The sequence below is a fragment of the Pimephales promelas genome, chromosome 16 (genome assembly GCF_988280905.1).
Source record: "Pimephales promelas chromosome 16, fPimPro1.hap1.1, whole genome shotgun sequence".
Taxonomy (NCBI): domain Eukaryota; kingdom Metazoa; phylum Chordata; class Actinopteri; order Cypriniformes; family Leuciscidae; genus Pimephales; species Pimephales promelas.
This window is the reverse complement of record NC_142784.1, coordinates 11,224,510-11,243,871: the sequence shown is the minus strand read 5'-3', so window position 1 is coordinate 11,243,871 and position 19,362 is coordinate 11,224,510. Positions and strand designations below refer to the sequence as shown.

Sequence of the window (19,362 nt, the reverse complement as noted above, 5' to 3'; positions counted from 1 at the left end):
CCACGACTGACCCTGACAAGACTGTACTGTTTTCTGAACTGCTTAAGTACAAGGGCAGAAATTCGTCAATGGAAATACTTAGTCTTTTTTTTATATTGTACTTCCCCCGTAAAGTTATTAAGTGTTTAAGCTGAACAGTGAATTTACAAGTCAAGCCTAAAGGATGTCCATGCCACTGTGGGTGTGAGGCTGACAATGACCTCATGAGCAGTGGAAGAAATTATTCTTAAATGCTAATGCCATAATCATGCTTAGAAAACGCCATTTAAACGGCTCACCAACTTTATATAACACTTCTAAAATGGTGTTGTTTTAAGTCTTGTATATAAACTAATCCAAAAAGATGGTAACAATCGTGACGTTAAACATTTTGGTCGGACTTGCGTGTATTTTTTTCACTGCTTGAGGTTCTACTAATGTTAGCGTCATCTCAGCCTCAACAGCAAACATACTTCTGTTCTCCACTACTGCATATAGTCAACAAATGAATCACTTTATATTGAAATGAACGCATACGGTAGTGTGATGTATAACAACATTTCATTGGCTGTTTTAAATCCACATCTGAAGTGTCTCGGGTGCCAAAACAAACTCCAGGAGGCGTCAGTGTTCGTTTAAAAGTTTTTATTTTGCCTCTAGAGGCCGCTCTTGTGCTGTATAATGTCAGCTGACCCTTCTCAGCCGCTTCAGCAATGGACGGAAAGCTATCGCTATGCGTTTTTGACCATAACGATTGTACCAGCCTACGGTTATCGGTGCCGATTAAACGGATAAAACGATCAATCAACTTCTAAAGTTGTATGTTTGAGCGTTTAAAGTAACATCAGACCTATCCTAAGTTCGATATTTTCGCACGTTAAAAAATAAATACGACCTCGCGTAATGTCAATCACGCTTGGACACTGCAGCCGAAGCTTTCCTCCATCATAAAAAAAAAATCGCATCAGGTTCGTTTTTCTGTGTTTTTTTTTCGGCCGTAGCATGCAATTTGAATAGTGTTTTGACAATTCAGAGCCACCGAATTACAAATACGCATACGAAAACTCGGTGTGCAAGGGCTTTAAAGGGGTCATGAACTGGCTTTTTAAATTTTATTATATTGTTGTCTGAGGTCAACTTATGATGTTCGCTTGGTTTTTACATTCAAAAACATCAAAATGAATAAATAATAGGCTATTTTGAACCCTAGTTTTGAGCCTAGCTTAAAAACGCTCGGTTTTAATGGGCGTCTCGCACTGAAGACTTGGTAGTAAACGCCCACTGCTGTGAGTGGATAACAGTTTTGCATATTATAATGAGTTTCAACTCACCCGTCGATCCACATGGGGGAAATTGTTTTGAAAACGTCCAATGTTGTAAAATGGCAACAGGAATGATTCGCCCATACATGTTCGACCCAGAGTCCGTGTGTTGCATCATTCCTGTCAGATCCAATATAGACGGCACAGCACCGTTCTTTACTCTTAATCGGTCTGCAAATCCAGTCTTGTTTACAAAACAATCCTCAGTGAAATGAACCGAACAGACGGACAATGTTTTACCTCATCAGCTGGAACGTCATTAAAAATAAAGTTTATCCATGCAGTCCTATTGGAATCCAGAGGAAGCTTATGCAGCGACTGTCGTCTTCCACAACCAGGCACAGCACAATATTCTGTATTACTCGGTAGCTCGGTCCGGTTTGTCATCACGAGTTAGGCCTATGTTATTCAGCTATGCGTTTAATGCCCGAATCGGTGGGCGGAGCTAAACCAGCCGTGTTGATCTTCTTCTTCTGCGGGGGTGGTGTTTTGTCCTCTTTGACATCATAGTTTCCCACTTTTAAAAACGAGTCGTTTGCTGAGCCTGGTGTCAATAAAAGCTTTTATTGGACTAACAAGGACGTTTTCAGTTCTGAAACTTACAGCATATTCTTATAATATGATGACCTCTTAGATGTCAAACGCTCAAGGAGAATTTGATTTCTCAGTTCATCACCCCTTTAAGTTGCACGATTTGTAGTGCCATATAGCAAAAGTAGTTTAGTGGTTATGGGTTTTAAAATAAATCTAGCAAAATCTGTCACTAATCAAACAAGCCAAAAGGTGTTCTGTAGTTGTATAGCTTTACATAGGACGTTTTGCGTTGTAAAAATCTAGCTAAAATCTCATAGGTAAATTTCCAAGTTTGTGAAAAATAATAGTAATCTTTGAAATCTACATGAATCCTTTGTGGTTTCAGGAGCAAGCAGTGCCTCTCCTGTAGTGTGGATGAGGGAGTCATGGCTGAACACACCTCCCCGCTGGAGTCCGGCCAGTTGCTCAGCCCAGACATCCCGATGCTCACCTCCCCGCCACCCCCTCCACACCCGCCCAACATCGTCAACGGAGACGGACCACAACAGGTAGGAGATCCCCTTGAGCCATGTCTCAAACGGCTGAAGTTCTGCTGAAATCATTTCTCATGACAGACTCGCTTAGATTAGAAGACTAGAAAGCTAAGCCAGGTCTGTCTGCTGATATGAGAATGAGTGGGCGATTTAGTTGATGTTGATGTCAATATTTATGAAATTTCTGTTTTATATTTTGTAATTATTCTCAATCTTCAGTAGTTTTACAATTTTCCGACCTTATTTCTTAGCAATACTTATATTTTGCCCTGAGGATTATGGAGACGTGACAAACAAACCGGTTACTCTGACTTTGCAATTCTATTGTCATTTTTGCCTCCTTTAAAGATCCCAGACTTACTTTTGCAATAGTTAGGTAATTATACAAATAAATATAATCCAAAATAAATACAGCATAGGGCATTATCGGCAAGACCAGACTGAGCAGTTCAGAGAGGGAAGAGGTATGACGAAAATGAAAAGCTTATTTTAGGTTTCATGAGAAAAATAATAATAAAGCGGGTTACAAGGTAGAGTATAATTCAAACAGATTTATTGAATAACTCCCGACCAAATGGCATTGCACTTTTCTTCTCAAGTCTCCTGTCTTTAGGTCCTACTGTTACTTTAAAGGGATACTCCACTTTTTTTTGGAAATAGGCTCCTTTTTACAACTCCCCCAGAGGTAAACAGTTGGGTTTTACCATTTTCGAATCCATTCAGACGATATTCTGATATTTAGAAGAATATCAGTAACCAGACAGTTTCTGGTCTCATTGACTCCCATAGTATATTTTTTTCCTACTATGGAAGTCAATGGGACCAGAAACTTTTTATAGAAATCCCCCCTCTTACTGTTCCTCCTACAATGACGTAAAATGACGATTTTTGCGTTATTGTAGGAGGAAGTGAAAAAGGTAAATTGCAGATTTCTCTCGTCTATTTCTATAGTATAACTGGGTTTCTTACGATGGAAAGCTTAATGCAAATGGGTGGAGTGTCTCTTTAAGTTCACAACTGCGTTCACGGTCACTTTTGGTAATTTACAGTGTGAAATGCATTGTTCATTCAGGAGGTTAAAGTGGCTGCTTGAATATGTTCATTCAGCTCTATGATCAAATGGCTGAGGTCACTGCTTTCCAATGAACCATAGCAGAGGTGTCAAACATGTCGCATTATTAAATAAATGATGCTGCTTAAAAAATCATTACAATGACGGTTCTGTCGCCGCACAGAAATCGCTCTGTGGCGTTGTTAACATGTTTACAGTGTTACCGTTCCGTCATCATAGACAAGGAGTGGCGTAACTCTCAAAGTGTCGGCATCAGCTCTAATGCCTCTGGGCATTCTTTGCGTCACTGACCCTGACCCGGCACGGAGAAGTGTGATAGTGGGAGTAAAGGCCGAGGCGAGGAGCTGTCCATCCGTCGCTGGCCCCGGGGGCCGTCATGGCGAGAGTCAGTGTCCGTGACAAGCCTTGGTGCTTCTGCTGTCACTCTCACCAACGTCAGGCTGATTTCTCTTTCGTGATGGTGACTGCTGTTCCAAAGAAGGAGAAACTACAATGCCTTTCACCTTATTTGAATGCGTCACATTTTGCTGTGTTTTTTAGGAAGTGGATTTTCAGTCCATCTCATTGGTAATTACTAGTGCTGTCAAACGATTAAAATATTTAATCGCGATTAATCGCTTTAATGTCATAGTTAACTCATGATTAATCGCACATTTTTATCTATTCTAAATGTCTCTTGATTTTTTTTTTTGTCCCATTATTATTTTTTTTTCTCATTTTAATGCTCATCAACATGGAAAAGTGGATCGGCTTGCTTTGTGCAAATATTTTTATTGAAAACAACATTAGCATACAGTGTTCAATTTCACACTAACGTTCTCACTTGGAGCAAATAATCTCTCACACAATGTAACTGTCCATCAATAAAAGGGTGAAAGAAATACTGACGAGGTCCTGATATTGATGAGGGGGTGGTGTGTGTGTGCTTGGAAATCATCAATCGGTATTTGACTGGACGTGCTGCGATGATGATAGCTCAGTTCACAACGACACAGATCACTTTGGTCTTGTCAATGCGACCATTTGGCTACTTTAAAAGTAAACTTTCCATTCAGAATCTTATTGGCATCCATTTCGGCGTCTCGCGCTCGTCATCCACTCAAAACGTAACATTAGACAACTATTTAGGCGGCTCGCAAGCCTAGACGAGTGTGTGCGGCATGCCTGTTTAGTTTACGGTCTAGCTAGATCCGCTTGTGCTTTGGTTGATGAAGCAACTAAACGTCCTCGTGCTGCCAGTGAAATGAATGGGTTTTAAAGAGCAGTGCCGTGTCCTGTTGCAAAAGCATGTGAAAAAAACGACAAAGTTTGCTTGGCCACAAAAAATTGTTAATCGCGCGATTAAAAAAATTGACGCCGTTAAAATGGGTTTGCGATAACGCCGTTAATAACGCATTTAATATCGATATATCGACCGATATTATCGGCAGACCGATATTATCGGCTGATATTAGGCATTTTCCAAACTATCGGTATCGGCAGTTATAATGCCCGATAAATGAATATTTCAAGCATAAAATAAAAACGAATTAAACACACTTGAACCATGTCATGAGTGTTGGAGTTGTATAGTTTGTCCACCAGAGGGCACTCTACACCGTTCCTGTTGGCAACACTCGTTGAGTTGGTCACGATACATACATTACTTGAATAACAAGTAAAAGAACATCCCCATCAGTTCTCTAAACTCAAATAAGCATGACAAAATTTGTGACTATCATGTCCAGTTTAAATTAAATAAATAAATAAAATATCGGCCGATATATCGGATTTTAAAACCCAAAAATATTTGTATCGGCCTTTAAAATCCTTTATCAATCGGGCTCTAGTAATTACTGTAAATTTCAAAGAGTAAATGCAGTCTTATTTACACTTTTGGCTTGACAAATTCCAGAGCACTCAAGATAAGTGTTAGCTAACCATTCTTTCAGGTTCTTTAAAGGAGTAGTTCACTTTAAAAAAAAAACTCTAGCTAATAATTTCCTCACCCCCATGTCATCTAAGATGTCCACGTCTTTCTTTCTTCAGTCGAAAAGAAATTAATGTTTTTGATAACACTCCAGGATTTTCTCCATGTAATGGACTTCATTGGGAACCAAACGGTTCAAAGTCCAAATTGAGAGTTTCAGTGCAGCTTCAAAGGGCTTTAAACGACACCAGACGATGAATAAGGGTCTTATCCAGGACCCTTCGAGTCATGAATCAAAAAAAGATTTGTTCATTTTGATGCACCAGTTTGAACAGGAGATTCACGAACGCGCATCACAGAACAGAGCAAGGCGAGCATTTGTGCTTATAAAACTTAAGCTTTTTTATTTATTTTTTAAATGGCCGATCGTTTCGCTACATAAGACCCTTATTTATCGCCTGGTGTTGTTTAAAGCCCTTTGAACCGTTTGCACTGAAACTCTCATTTGGACCTTGAACTGTTTGGTGCCCAGTGAAGTCCATTATATGGAGAAAATCATCAAAAAAAAAAGATTTCTTTTCGACTGAGGAAAGAAAGACGTGGACATCTTGGATAACATGGGGGTGAGGTAAATTATCAGCAAAAGTTTATTTAAAAGTGAACTACTCCTTTAAGATTGACATCCTCAAGTTTGAAGAGTGTTGGAAGTTGTTTAAGGATGTTTGACTCACCCTCCACGTGTAGTGGAAGTCTATCGAGGGCCGGAAAGACCGTGTTTTTAATAGCGTGCCGTGCTGTTGACTTTCAACTCCCTGCAGCGATCGCCTGACAAGCCCTTCCCAATCTTCCTTTTGGTCCACTGAGCACTTAAAGAGGCAGAAAATGCATACACACCGTCCCCTGCTCCAATTTTCCATTCCGATGACCCTTTTTTATCACCTTCCGCTCTCCTCATTCATAAAACCACAGCTTGGAGTCATTGATAGAAATGGCTTCTGTAGAGCATGGGATATAATATACGATGATATCGCTTTTTCGTAATGCCTCACCCTAGCTTTTCTTGGTGTTTAGACGCAATGGAAAGCAAGATTAGGATGCAGACGCTTTCTTCCGTTGATGCCACCTGTCAGGATCCGCATATGCAAGAGATGGCATGATGAGTTTCATATCAAGCCTCCACAGCAGTGCAAGAATACAAATGAGTCTTTACCAGTGTGAAATGCCAGGGCTAGCTCTGTGGTAATTACCACGCAGGCGTCTTTGTTTGTGCCTCTGGCATTTCTCTTCATATGTGGCCTTTTATTCCTACAACTAATCACAACCGTGGCGCCTCTCAAGGTGTGTGTTTGATGTTTGCAGCGGGGAGGGCTCAAGGTAAAGTGTTAGCTGGTCTGTGTTTCGGAGGTGTGCTTGTGTAAGAGAGCTTTCAGCAGAACCGAAGAGTCCCCGTGACCCTGGACCGAGTGACGCATCCTGGCGAAAACAGTAGTGACAACGTGCCATGATGACTCGCACCTCTGACCTGACCTTTCCCACTGGACTCTCACTCCGTAACCGGGTTCCCTCCTCCCTCCTATTGTGTGTCACGTAGCACTTGTGCGTTTGACATCGCGGTCGCACCGAGGGAAGCGAAATATCAGTGTGGCAACATCTAAGTGGAATACATGCTCGATGATTCACAGTTTCTATTCATTTCCCCTTCCTACCTACACCGATTCCTCTCCACTCCCTGCCAGCCTGTTTGTCTGTGCCAGTGCCAGAACAAGATGGATCAGGCCATTGTTTATCAATACTTACTAATAGGTGCCCAGCTGGTCTCTTCATTGTAAAGATTTGGTGGAACCCCCCTTTCCTCCCTTCTCCCAGCACGCTTTCATTTATCAGTCTTTTCCTCCCTGTGCCTTGGATCGTTTCGGGTTTTTATGTGGACTTCAAACACTCTGGTTGTCCGTGCACACCAGGCTTACCTTAAGAGCACAAACTAGAAACGGCTACTCTGCAGGAAGTCTGTGCTGGATGAGAACAGAGTGATCTTAGTTGTGGCGAAAAGCCTCTCATATATAGTAAATGGCTCTAAATCGACCAGAAAGCACTGATATGTTTTTGATTCACTTTCCTTTTGGTCTCATACACTCTTTCCTGTTAACAGGAAGTCCCAGTCTTTTTTTCAGTCTGTAAATGCCAATGAAAATTGCAGATTAGGCCAAAAACAGCCAATTAGAGCTGTCCCAATATAATAGATATTTGATGCACGTCATTTTTTTCTTAATTTCATTCGTTTGTGCATATAATTTACTATACAGTTCAATTGGTAAAGCAAGTGAGAGAGAAAACTCTCATTGCTGTCAGATCTGCTTTTATGATTCGCCATCCTGGACAAAAACGTCGTGAAGAGAGATGCCGAAAATGAAGGTTCAGTCTATCTAAACCCATACTCTGAGCGTCTCTTCTTAGCTATATCCTCTATCCACTTTAGGGCTGCAACAAACGATTATTTTGATAATCGATTAATCTAACGATTATTAGGACGATTAATCGACTAATAATCAACGATTATTTTGCTGGGTAATCAGTAAGTTTGGAACGATTATTCAGTTTTTTTAATTGGTTAAAACATTGAGTTATACATATTTTTTACTATATTATGAAAAAAAAAAGAAAATCAGTTCAGCTTTTGAAATAGTTGTTTCTCTAGCAGTCAGTCGATGAATTGCAGTTTAAGTCACTTCCGTATTATATTCAAGAGAGAGAACTGAAGGTTGGCGCTTGGTTTTGTCAATGTATGGGCGGCAGTCTGCTATGAAGATCCTGCCGTTTCGTTTTATTTTATTTTAAAAGTTCCATTTACAGATTTCTCTTCTTCGATGCGCCTTGAACTTTGTTACATTATTAAATATTAAAAGCATTATATTTAAAAAAACATTTTAAATCGCACATTAAAATAATACATTTAAGGCCCGTACACACCGGGACGAATATCGGCGCACGTTATTCGCCAGCGTTTTTCAACGCGTTTTTAGTGGTCACACCCAAGCGAATTTCACTGACGATGAGCCGAGTGCAAATTCATTCCTTGACATTAGATGGCGCCATTTTGCTCTGCAAAACCACTCCATTTCAGTTCTCTTTCATCAAGATTTTTGTAGTCACTGTCGCGTTTGTCATATAGTTCTTTATGTTCTAACACCAACGAGACCAGCAGCTCTACATTCATCTTGCCTTGCATCTTCCTGGCTGTGTAGACGGCGAGGCATATGTCTTCTTCGCCGTTACGCATGTGTGCTCGACAAGACCGTTTTGTGTTTGAGCGCCCCCAAGTTGTGTTACTTTAACTTCAGAAGCTCCAAACACGTGAGCAAACGCGCCAATCTCATTGGTCGGATAGTTTTTGACGCGGCGCAGCAAACAAAAAAAAAGTTTTTTTTTTAAAAATGGCGCTTTTACGCGTCGCGTGTGCACACTCACATTGGTGCCCTTTGTTTAGTCACGAGGCGTTAAACGTTGGCGAATATCACACACGAAATTCGTCCCGGTGTGAACAGGCCTTAAGAGGTATGGCTAATCATTTTACCTCAAATCTCTTGCGTTTTCTTCCTGTCACGGAGCACAGAAATGTCCGCTCAAAAGACAAACGATATGCGGGAGTATATTGAATTAGAAATAATGAAACGTTTTATGTAAGCTCCCAGACAGCAAACTGACATTGAATCAACGTAGAAACGACATCTCTCATGACATCGAAACAACGTTGATCTGGCATTGTTCTGCTCATCGAATTAACGTTGAACCAACGTCAGACGCGGCGTTCTTCAAAGTTAAATGAAAATCGAAAATTGATTTGATTTCATAACGTTGAAACAACGTTGATTTCAAGTTGATTTTCCGTTAGTTTTGAAAGACTTTGGTTCAACGTTAATTCGATGAGCAAAACAATGTAAGATCAACTTTGTTTCGATGTCATGTTTCCACGTTGATTCAATGTCCGTTTTCTATCTGGGCTTTGCCATAATTCCACTAGAGCCATGCGTAATTCAGCACAGCCAAAGCTAGCCGAAAAAAGCAAATCGCGCATTCACTTCAGCTCCGAAAAAACAACTGAGCTTCAGAATCCGCTTTATTTGGCAAGTGTGCTGAATTTATAATGGGATTTGACCGTTTTATTCCTAGATTTCAAATGGATCATTTATACACAAGTCTTGGGGTTTTTACTTTTAGACTGGTCTACTTGTAGGTTACAAAACTTCTATTTAAACCACTGTCAAATTAGTCGATGCGCACATCCCTATCGTGAGGTAGTTTGCTTTACTCAACCCTGAACTCCATTTTGTTTAGGAATGCATTACTCTGCTTCATTAAATGGCTTTTAAGCACACAAAGAAATTACCCCCTCATGATGTGGATAATGAGGCTCTTTTTTATCAAGTGAGTCAGTTGGGTGAAATGAAAGTGAATACCCCCTCACCCTCCTGCTCTGCTTAACGCCGCTTATCCTGACGTGAGGAGGTGGACAGGGGACGCACAGCTGGGCCTAAGGCCAGAGCCGGGGGTGGATTCATGCGTCGTGCCCGTGATACCACGCAGTGCCTGAGTTACGGACATTCATCGAGCCGTGCCCTCTGAAACCATAAAATGGCAGAACCAAACATTAATCTTTCCCTTTGTCCCCACTCACCCCCCCCCCACACACACACACACGTTACTCCTCCCTGTGCTCATTGGTGAACTAAGCAATGTTTCCATAGCAATGAGTTTCAGTCTTTGTCTCTCTCCCTCTCTCTTGTGGGTGTCTCACTTATCACCTAATAGAAGAGAAAATGGACAATTCTTTGTAGAGCTGACAGTCACCTCAAGTAACCGTTTCCCATTCACCGTTGTGGAGGTGAATTCTCACTCTTGTCTGCACCATCATGGAAAAAGGTTGCTTTCACACAATGTCGGTTCTCTCGTTCACCTGCAATGTTTGTCATGGAATACAAATTGCAGACATTAGTCCAGCTTTGATGTTTGCTGACTTTGGATTGGCGGCACATATTCGATTCGTCACAGGTTAAAGGGATAGTTCACTTTAAAATTAATTTTTGGTATGTTTTATCTTACCTCAAGGGCATCCAAGATGTAGGTGTCTTTGTTTTCACAGTATTTTCAATTTTGATATTTTTCGGTCAAACCATTGTTGTCTATCAGTCATATAATGGAGATTCCACCTCAAAGAGCATGCACAGAGAAGTCCAAATTAAACATATCGTAAATGTAAGTACACTTTAATGGCCTAAGACATGAAATGAACGGTTTGTGTGAGAAAACAAACAGTATTTATATCGTTTTTACCTCTTGTAATCACAGCCACGTCCAACCGATCTGACGGCACAGGTGCCATTGTTTACACAGAGATTTCGGAAGTTTTAACTTTCATTGTGAAGATCTAAACATATTTAGATATACAGGAAATCGCAATGGAAGACGATTTCGATATTTAGATCTTCACAGTGAAAGTTAAAACTTCCGAAATCTCTGTGTAAACAATGAGTGACGTAGAGACGCGAGAGATCACTTCTGGCGCTCGCCGGCGCGCTTGCGCAGATCACTTGGACGTGGCTGTGATTACAAGAGGTAAAAATGATATAAATACTGTTCGTTTTCTCACACAAACCGTTCGTTTCGTGTCTTAGGCCATCAATTTGTACTTACCCAGATAGCAAACTGACATTGAATCAACGTGGAAATATGACATTGAAACAACGTTGATCTGACATTGTTTTGCTCTTCGAATTAACGTTGAACCAACGTCAGATGCGTCATTCTTTCAAAACTAACAGAAAATCAACTTGAATTTAACCAAGTTATGAAAGCAAACCAATTTTCGGTTTTCATTTAGCTTTGAAGAATGCCGCGTCTGACGTTGGTTCAACGTTAATTCGATGAGCAAAATCAACGTTGTTTCAATGTCATGAGAGACGTCGTTTCCACGTTGATTCAATGTCAGTTTGCTGTCTGGGTACATTCACGAGTCATTAAATCATGTTTAATTTGGACTTCTCTGTGCATGTTCTTTGTCGTGGACCCCCTAAATCTCCATTATATGACTGATGGACACCAACGGTTTCCGAAAAATATCAAAATTGAAAATACTGTGGAAACAAAGACACCTACATCTTGGTTGCCTTTGAGGTAAGCTAAAACATATCAAAAATAAATTTCAAAGTGAACTCTGCCTTTAAGGTCGCACATTGTATGCGCCTCGGTTTGACTGTCAAAGATTTTTATTTTGCTTCTCAAAAGTGCTTTATTGTTCTTTGTTACATTTAGCTTACACTTTCATCCAAACCTTTATTTTCTGTTTTATCATACAGCGGTCTCTTCAAATCGCTTTTCCTATAGATAACCACCTGTATACACTTCAAATGCACTGAACAATGACTTGCCATCACTCGCTAACACCTTTATTTAACCTCTTATCAAGCACCGGCCCGAATACGGGCCGTCGAGGGCGTGGCTAAACTTTTATTACCTTTTTTAAGCTTTGTTTTATAACAAATATTCAACTGACTATCATAAACTATGCATCATTTGAAAGCTAAAACACTCAAGAATCATGTTCTAAACTTGTTTTTGCAATCAATACAACAGAGAGGAAAGGGTTAAATTAAATTCAAAAGGACCTCTCATTTGAAAATGAGTAAAATGAACCGCTATACTCATCTTTCATCTCGTATGGTTCAGATCAGTTCGGACGAATCCAAGAAACAACAGCATACATTTCAATGTAAGGGTCCATTCTTCAAAATGCATCCCACTTTTTAATCCAAAACAACGAAAAAATAGGGGAAAAAATGAAATATCCTCCTTTGTTTGCATGAGCGTTTTCGAGATAGAGTTCGCGTCATGTTTATTTTCAAAGAAATATCGATTCTTATCCATTTTCCAACACTCAGAAGCCATCTCACCCCTGTAGTTTAGACTCTTCCGGATGAAATGAGTCATCCCCCTTCTCTCTCCTTCAATCACAGGCTCTGTAATCGATCAAAATGCCAAGGGACCGCCTGACAGGCTTAGAAACCTGTCAATCTCGCATCTTGGTTTTTGGCTGGATAAAGTCTGGATATAGCCAGCCAATGTGTAATCGGCAATGTTTTGATGGATGGGAGTATTGACCAATTAAAACACGATTGCAGTGATTGACAGTTCTCAAGCAGATTTGTCAAACACAAGTGCGCAATGTTGTTATTCGCTCGTGCACTTTCGCCATTTTACGCACGGAGCGCATAGGCTAGGTATTGGTTCGCTACACGGAGCTCGTATCAACTCATAGATTTTCTCCAAAGTTATATTTGACAATCTCCATCATGGATCATCGTCTACAGAAGCGTTTTTGTGGTGTTGAGAGTATTTTGGAGGAAGTGATGAGAAGCAGCGACGAAGAGCAAAGACGCAGAGAGATGCATCTGAGAACACGGTGTCGAGCGTCTGTCAAGAGGAGATGTTTGTTCATGGACTCGATCCCGTTTTAGATCGGTAAGTTTCAACACATTGTCATTTATTGCTATGTTTATTATTGGCAGTTTTTCTGTTCATGTAATGTTTTTGATTATAAAATGACGATGGACATTAGCTACTAGCAAAGACACAAGGCTACACGAGCAGGTGATAGAGCTGTAACGTTATATTATAACGATACATAAAGATAAAATATTTTTATCACACATTATATTTATGTTGCATTGAATATTACAATAATGGAAGGAAAGGATTATAAAAAGTCAGGTGAAGATGTGTTGATTATAAAATAACAGTGGAGATGACTAGCAAGATATGAGACGTACAGTGATACGTTTATATGAATGAATGGTGTAATGAATATAAATATAATGGAAGGAAAGGATTACAAGATGTCAGGTGAAGATATAGTAAATATATATATAATTTTATACATAGAAAAAATAATAATTACAAAGCATTTTTAATGTTGAGCATTATAACGATAAGGCATGTGACATTTGATATTGTAATATAATGGAATATTGATGCTGCTAATAGATGAATGTGACTCAAACTGAAATCCTCTTTTGTGTGTGTGTTTTCCTGTGCAAATTTTATTTGTTCTGCTTACACACTTTATTTCTCCTGTCTTTCAGTGGCTTTGGTTTCCAGAACAAACCTTGGTGGTGACTGCCTTGATCAACATGTCTTCCTACACTTTGTAAATACTGTAAGCGGTTGCTTTTTGTTTTTGTAATTGGATATTCATTGTAATTGTTTATTGTAACTTATTTGAGTAAAAAACACTGTTGCAATTACAAATGTTATTTTTTTCTTTTTATATATTTTATTCATTAGTAAAACAATCACTTTTGGATAAATGAAGTGAGTTTTTTTTTTCACTGTTTTTGCTATTATAAATGTTCAAAATAAAGAGTATTTTGTTAAAATGTTAAAATGTTGTGCTGAAATAATTTTTTCTTGTGTAGTTTGATGGGCAGAATAGTTCTGAATGGATAAACATGTATGTAGTATGTAGTGTTAACTCCTTATGTCATTTGGTAACCAGGTATCCATTTGGAGTCTCCAAGTGGCCTTTTGGAAAGGACGCCTAGACTTTTCTTGAATAAAAGCTTACAGGAACTACATTTTTGGGAGTATCTTCCTCAAATTTGAATCAAAACATGGTCAGACATTCAGTTTTATCTTTATGGTGTTTTCAAGGCCTTAACATAAAATTCTGATACATTTTTCCCTAAATGAAGTTTATTCAAAGAAATCGTGAATCAATTTCATGTATATTTTACCTTGTTTTACTCTGTTCCTATGCTACTTTGAATTATAATGACTCTTGGGTAACAAAGTTTCAAGTGTCTAGTTTAAAAAAATATCAGAGTTATGAATGTGGACCATAGGGTTCAAGAGCTACAAAGATTTGTATTTGGGTATGTCGTTTTCAGAAAATTCTCAAAAATAGGGGCGCTGGTTAAGAGGTTAAGCTAAAAATATGTAGCGGTAGCCTCTGCGTGGCACATCAGACTTGAAGAGAGCAAGTCAAGGGAGGAGGAGGAAGAAATGACCACTGTTGCAAAATCCCTTATTGGACCAACAACCGCATCACCCACTCTTACCAAAGGCACGATGCCTTGAGGCTCTTTGCTTGGTAAATCAATACTTCCCACAGTCTCACTGTAAAGCTCTTCTGCCAGAGCTTGCTCAGGTCTCTTGCTATAAAACAGTAACGCAAAGTGCCAGAGGCCCATGTATGTCTGTTTTTGACAATCCAGTTAGCTTGGCATTAGCTGCAGTTGAACTAATGCTGAGAGCAGAGGAAACGCATCACTTTCAGACTATATTCTGTACCATCTAAACCAAAGAAAAGTTGGAAACCACTGGAAAAGAGGTTTGCAAAAGTAAAGTCATTTACTTTGAGACTACGTGAGCCTATGTTTTGATGGTTCTTCTTCATATTTCTGTTTCGTGTCAGCCCAGCTGCAGTGCCACGTTGTCACATGGTAAACAATTAAAGAGGAACAAATAGTGAGGAACCCGAGCCCTGACTCATCGGAGAAGCACAGACGTCAGTTGCTAACAGCCGTGAACGCAACGGCACCACTGGCCCATCTCCAGGGTAATAAAGCCAGCGCTAACCACTGTAGCTGTGTTTGCTAATCACTCCCCCCCTCCTGATGGCCTTGTGCCTAAACCCGGCAAGTTCAGCCTGGCCGTGACGCATTAGAGCAACAATGTTCCCATCTCTAATCTTTGCTCGTACAAATCATTGTCACTCAACCACCTGGATACCATATCTCTTATCTCTGACATTTTACTGCCTCAATTTATAGTCGGAACATATTAAAGAAATTGGCTGCCAGTTTGCTTGAATGTGTATAGAGACAAAAGAGTGTGTATAGAGACCTCATGGAGCTGTATTTGGATAATTCAGGATGATTTAAATATTTTCACATTTTAATATAGGTTCATTTAGGGTGTGGACTTTGGAGAGAGGGTTTTACCAAGCTGAGCGTGGAAGCAACCGTGCATCATGACATGACAACTTTGCAATGCAAATATAGCAGCATCGTCGTTATGGTACCTTTACCGTCATCAACAATCTTTTTAAAGATAATTACTGTTGAGCATCAAATCACCGCGTTTCCGTTACAGATGTGCTCAACAATTTTATTTTAATGTCGATAAGAAACGCTTGCGAAATGACGGAATCCATTAACCGATGTCATTCAAAAAAAAATCTTGCAATGGATCTTGGTAGGTTTACGTATATACCAGCCACCTCACAAGCTATTTTTTTTAGGAGATGAAGGCTTGTTATCCAAGCATTAATGGCAAGGAAATCCCCTTATACTTGGGAGCGACACATTTGAAGTGTTTCTCCCTCCTGTCTGCTTCATAGTCTTCAAAGATTGTGGCTTTTCTTTGTTGTTTAGAATCCAGTATTCCTGTAATACTTTTGTCTTTTATGAGTTTAATAAAGAACTCGAAACCTGAAAATGGTTTCCATGGCAATTTTTTTGTTTTACGAAATATACAGTGTTTCTAATTGCCTGGAAAACCAACTCATGTGAGCGTGTAAAGTTTTTTGCGATTAATATTTTACGATTTTTAACGTAATTTCAAAATCAATGTGCTCGCGTATTTCTAATTTGTGTAATTTGAAGGTTAATGGAAACATCGTTATTGTGTAGTCTGTAGGTTTTATTGCGACGACTGTGATTCAGCAGAAATTGTTGAATAGTGTAGAACCGACGGATGTTTATTTTGTTTTCTTTTCCTGACAGACAATCAACGCTTGTTAAACATTCATTAAAGGGATAGTTCACCCAAAAATGAAAATTAAGTCATTAATTACTCACCCCCATGCTGTACCAACCCCGTAAGACCTTCTTTCATCTTCGAAACACAAATGAAGATATTTTTGATTAAATTTGAGAGCTGGATCATTGCTACATAGGCTGCCTAAGGGATTGAAACTTGACGGCCCAGAAAGTCAATGAAGAAAATGTTTAAATATTCCATGTGCCTACAGCGGCTCAAGTATAAGTTTATCAAGCGACGAGAATACTTTTTGTGCGGAAATAAAACAAAAATAACGACTTTATTTGACCATTGCTTTTCTTCCTTGTAGGCCTGAGACGAGAGTTCAAGAGATTTCCACGACGCATGCGTGAGAACTGCGTTCTTCTTCCGCTACTTCAGTTCTCGCACATGCGTCATGGAAATCTCTTGAACTCTCGTCTCAGGCCCAAACGGAAATAAATTTTGTTTTATTTCCGCACAAAATATATTCGCGTCGCTTGATAAACTTATAGTTGAGCCACTGTAGTCACATGGAATATTTAAACGTTTTCCTCAATGACTTTCTGGGCCGTCAAGTTTCAATCCCTTAGGCAGCCTATGTAGCAGTGATCCACCTCTTAAATTTAATCAAAAATATCTTCATTTGTGTTCTGAATATGAACGAAGGTCTTACGGGGTTGGTTCCACATGGAGGTGAGTACTTAATGACTTAATTTTCATTTTTGGGTGAACTAACCCTTTAACTCTTAACCGACAAGATTGTTAAATTAGAATGGATGTGTCTGACCCATTAAAAAAAGGAGTTAGTTTTGCATGTGCAAATAGCCCAAACCTTTTAAAAATATCTTGAAAAATTACTTTAAGCCATTTAACTGGCAGATTTTCCTCTGGTTTTCCACTCGGTCGGCAAACACTCTCTTCATGTTTTTTTTTTTTTTTTTTTTTTTTTTTTTTAGTAAAGGAAATGTTATACTTGTTATTAGTAAAGGCAACAATAAATGTGTCTATGCGTAAAATTACTAATGCGTATGTTTTTTTCGAATCAAACCATTTTCGAAACCTTAACGTTACAGAAGGAACGCATGAACAGAAACGTTATAATACTGACTCTGGTAAGAGTGAACCTATTTATTTTTTCCATCCTGGCTATAAGGCGTATTTATTTGTTGGATATTTCCCAATTGAAGGGCTAATGTTTCTATGGGACGTCAGATGTCTGACTAGAGTCTGCTGAACTGACACTAAACCTGTTTAATTTGAAATGGTATCCTTAACCAACTATTCGATCAGAAAACCAACCAATGTACTCTTTCTAACAGCTTCAAGGAAAACAAATGTCTTGTTTGATTTGTAGTATTTGAGAACATTCTGCCTTCGGGCATTCCCATCTTAAGGGGAAGTTTTTCTAGCCTGAGAAAAATGGTTTTCTGTAGTCTGAGAAATGTCAAAGAAACTTGAGTCGTCCTTTCCCTTTCCCTTTGTGTCAAGTATCATCAAGAACGGGCTTAATATTATCCATAGGTGTCATTTCTATTCATTCATCTACTTCTCACACCTCTTTTCATGCTGTCTTTTGCAGCAAGAGGACCAAAACACACTTCCCTAATAGAGGTGAGGGCTGAGGTGTGAAAGAAGCTGTTACACTACCTGAACTTCATATCCGTTCACATCGATCATGGTATTAATAGAAGCAGCGTCTCTCAGCGAATGGGGAATAGAAAGAAGACGGATAGGAAGAGGAGGGAGGACATGCGTGAGTGACTGTCTGTGAATGAGTGTGCACCCAAACGCAGAACAAAGAAGTCAAGGATAACTTGAGGATCCTTGCTTTTAATTGCTGGATCCATGCCAGTCCAGTACTTGGCACTACCTGAAGGAGGGTTGTAAAGTCTGGACGACATCCATATTCACTCGCTTTCTCTCTCACACACACACACAGACGCTCACCAAAGAACAGTCACGAGTCAATGCCGGTAAGGCGCAGAGGGAAAGGTGAGAATTACAAACCCTCGGTGGAAAGAGCTATTGTATCCACTCGCCCGTGGCCTTCCTCCCTCGCTCCTTTCCGAGGTCCTCCTCCCCTCGCGAGCGTAACACAGGCGATTAGCTGTCCTCCTCATTGGTGGCGCTCTGCGGACATCGCCAGGGCTTATTTGTTGAAGGGGTTGCCGTGGAGACTGGCGGTGGTGGCGAGGCAGAGTTGGAGCCAGAAAGAGAGAGAAGAGGGAGAGTCATCCATCTACTGCAGAGAGAAAAAAAGAAAGAAAGGGAGAGTGCAAACATGGGCTTCGCTCCCGTTATCTTGTGAACGGCTTCCAGCTAGCGCACTTAGGCGAGAGTTCTATCCCTTCCTCTCGCTTTGCTTAAGAGGGTGAAGAGTTCACGCAGGCCCCCATGTGTCGAACACACCGCGCGGCCCTTCCAGTCTCATGAGCACCGGGTGAAGCCGGAGAAGGGTGGCTCGGACCCCCCGGGAGGGTACCTTAAAATCTCGGCCAGCCTGTTGAAGCAGCTGTGGCTGGATGAGAGGGAGATGCGGGCTACAGTAAGTGAAGATTCAGTCTTTTCTCACACGTGCGTTGCTTTGTCTAAAACTGCATGTTGGCAAAGGAAAGAGTCCTGAGGATGTGTCAATAATGCAGTATGCGAGAGTGGGGGGTAAACAGATGTGTTGCAGAACAAAGGAGTGAGCTCGGGCTCACACACACACACACACACACACGTGAACGCAACAGCATGTAGCTGCTTGAACCTAATTCAATAAGACCTCCCTCAGCCACCCCCTTCATTGCGTGTGCTGTTGCTCATGCATCGCTCTTCTCTGCTGCGCATGTTGTCGATCGAGTACACGCTCCTGTGTGTGTGTGTGTGTGTGTGTGCAGCAGTCGAGGGATAGCTGGTGTGTCTCGGTGGCACTTATGAATGGGAACAGAGAGTGAGACGGAAGTACAGAGGATGGCTGTGTTAGGGGAGACCCGCAGTTGGAGCCCCAAGCCGTGGGAGTTCAGGCGCTATAATTGTGACTTCCACCCCAAGTCTGAGGTAAATAAAATCGCCTGCGCTGACAGCCTGACACATTTATTTTCTTTGAAACGCACTCTGTTAGGGAGAATGCCGTGCTTATTTTATTTTTAGCTTAGGCTATGAGACTGAAATTCATGTGTGTTTGGATCTTTAAAGTAGAGAAATATGCTCCTCTTGTAGACTTTTTTTACCCCC

At 40.3% G+C, this 19,362-nt stretch overlaps 1 protein-coding gene and 1 long non-coding RNA gene across 5 annotated transcripts in view; both read left to right on the top strand.

Moving 5' to 3' along the window:
* fndc3a (fibronectin type III domain containing 3A) overlaps window positions 1-19,362 on the top strand; it is a 107,816-nt gene that overhangs the window by 17,815 nt on the left and 70,639 nt on the right. For 2 of the 4 annotated variants that reach the window (XM_039660054.2, XM_039660051.2), the window contains exon 2: window positions 2,221-2,383. In XM_039660054.2, the coding sequence (XP_039515988.2) occupies window positions 2,261-2,383 (123 nt within the window). In that variant the 5' untranslated portion in view covers window positions 2,221-2,260. Of the gene's footprint in view, window positions 1-2,220; window positions 2,384-18,374; window positions 18,689-19,050; window positions 19,186-19,362 lie in introns of those variants that run through there. The other 2 variants (XM_039660055.2, XM_039660052.2) reach the window with 2 other exon arrangements.
* LOC120488700 (uncharacterized) lies at window positions 11,801-13,973 on the top strand. The gene is made up of 2 exons (XR_016146820.1): window positions 11,801-12,861; window positions 13,482-13,973. It is a non-coding gene; the product is annotated as an uncharacterized LOC120488700 (long non-coding RNA).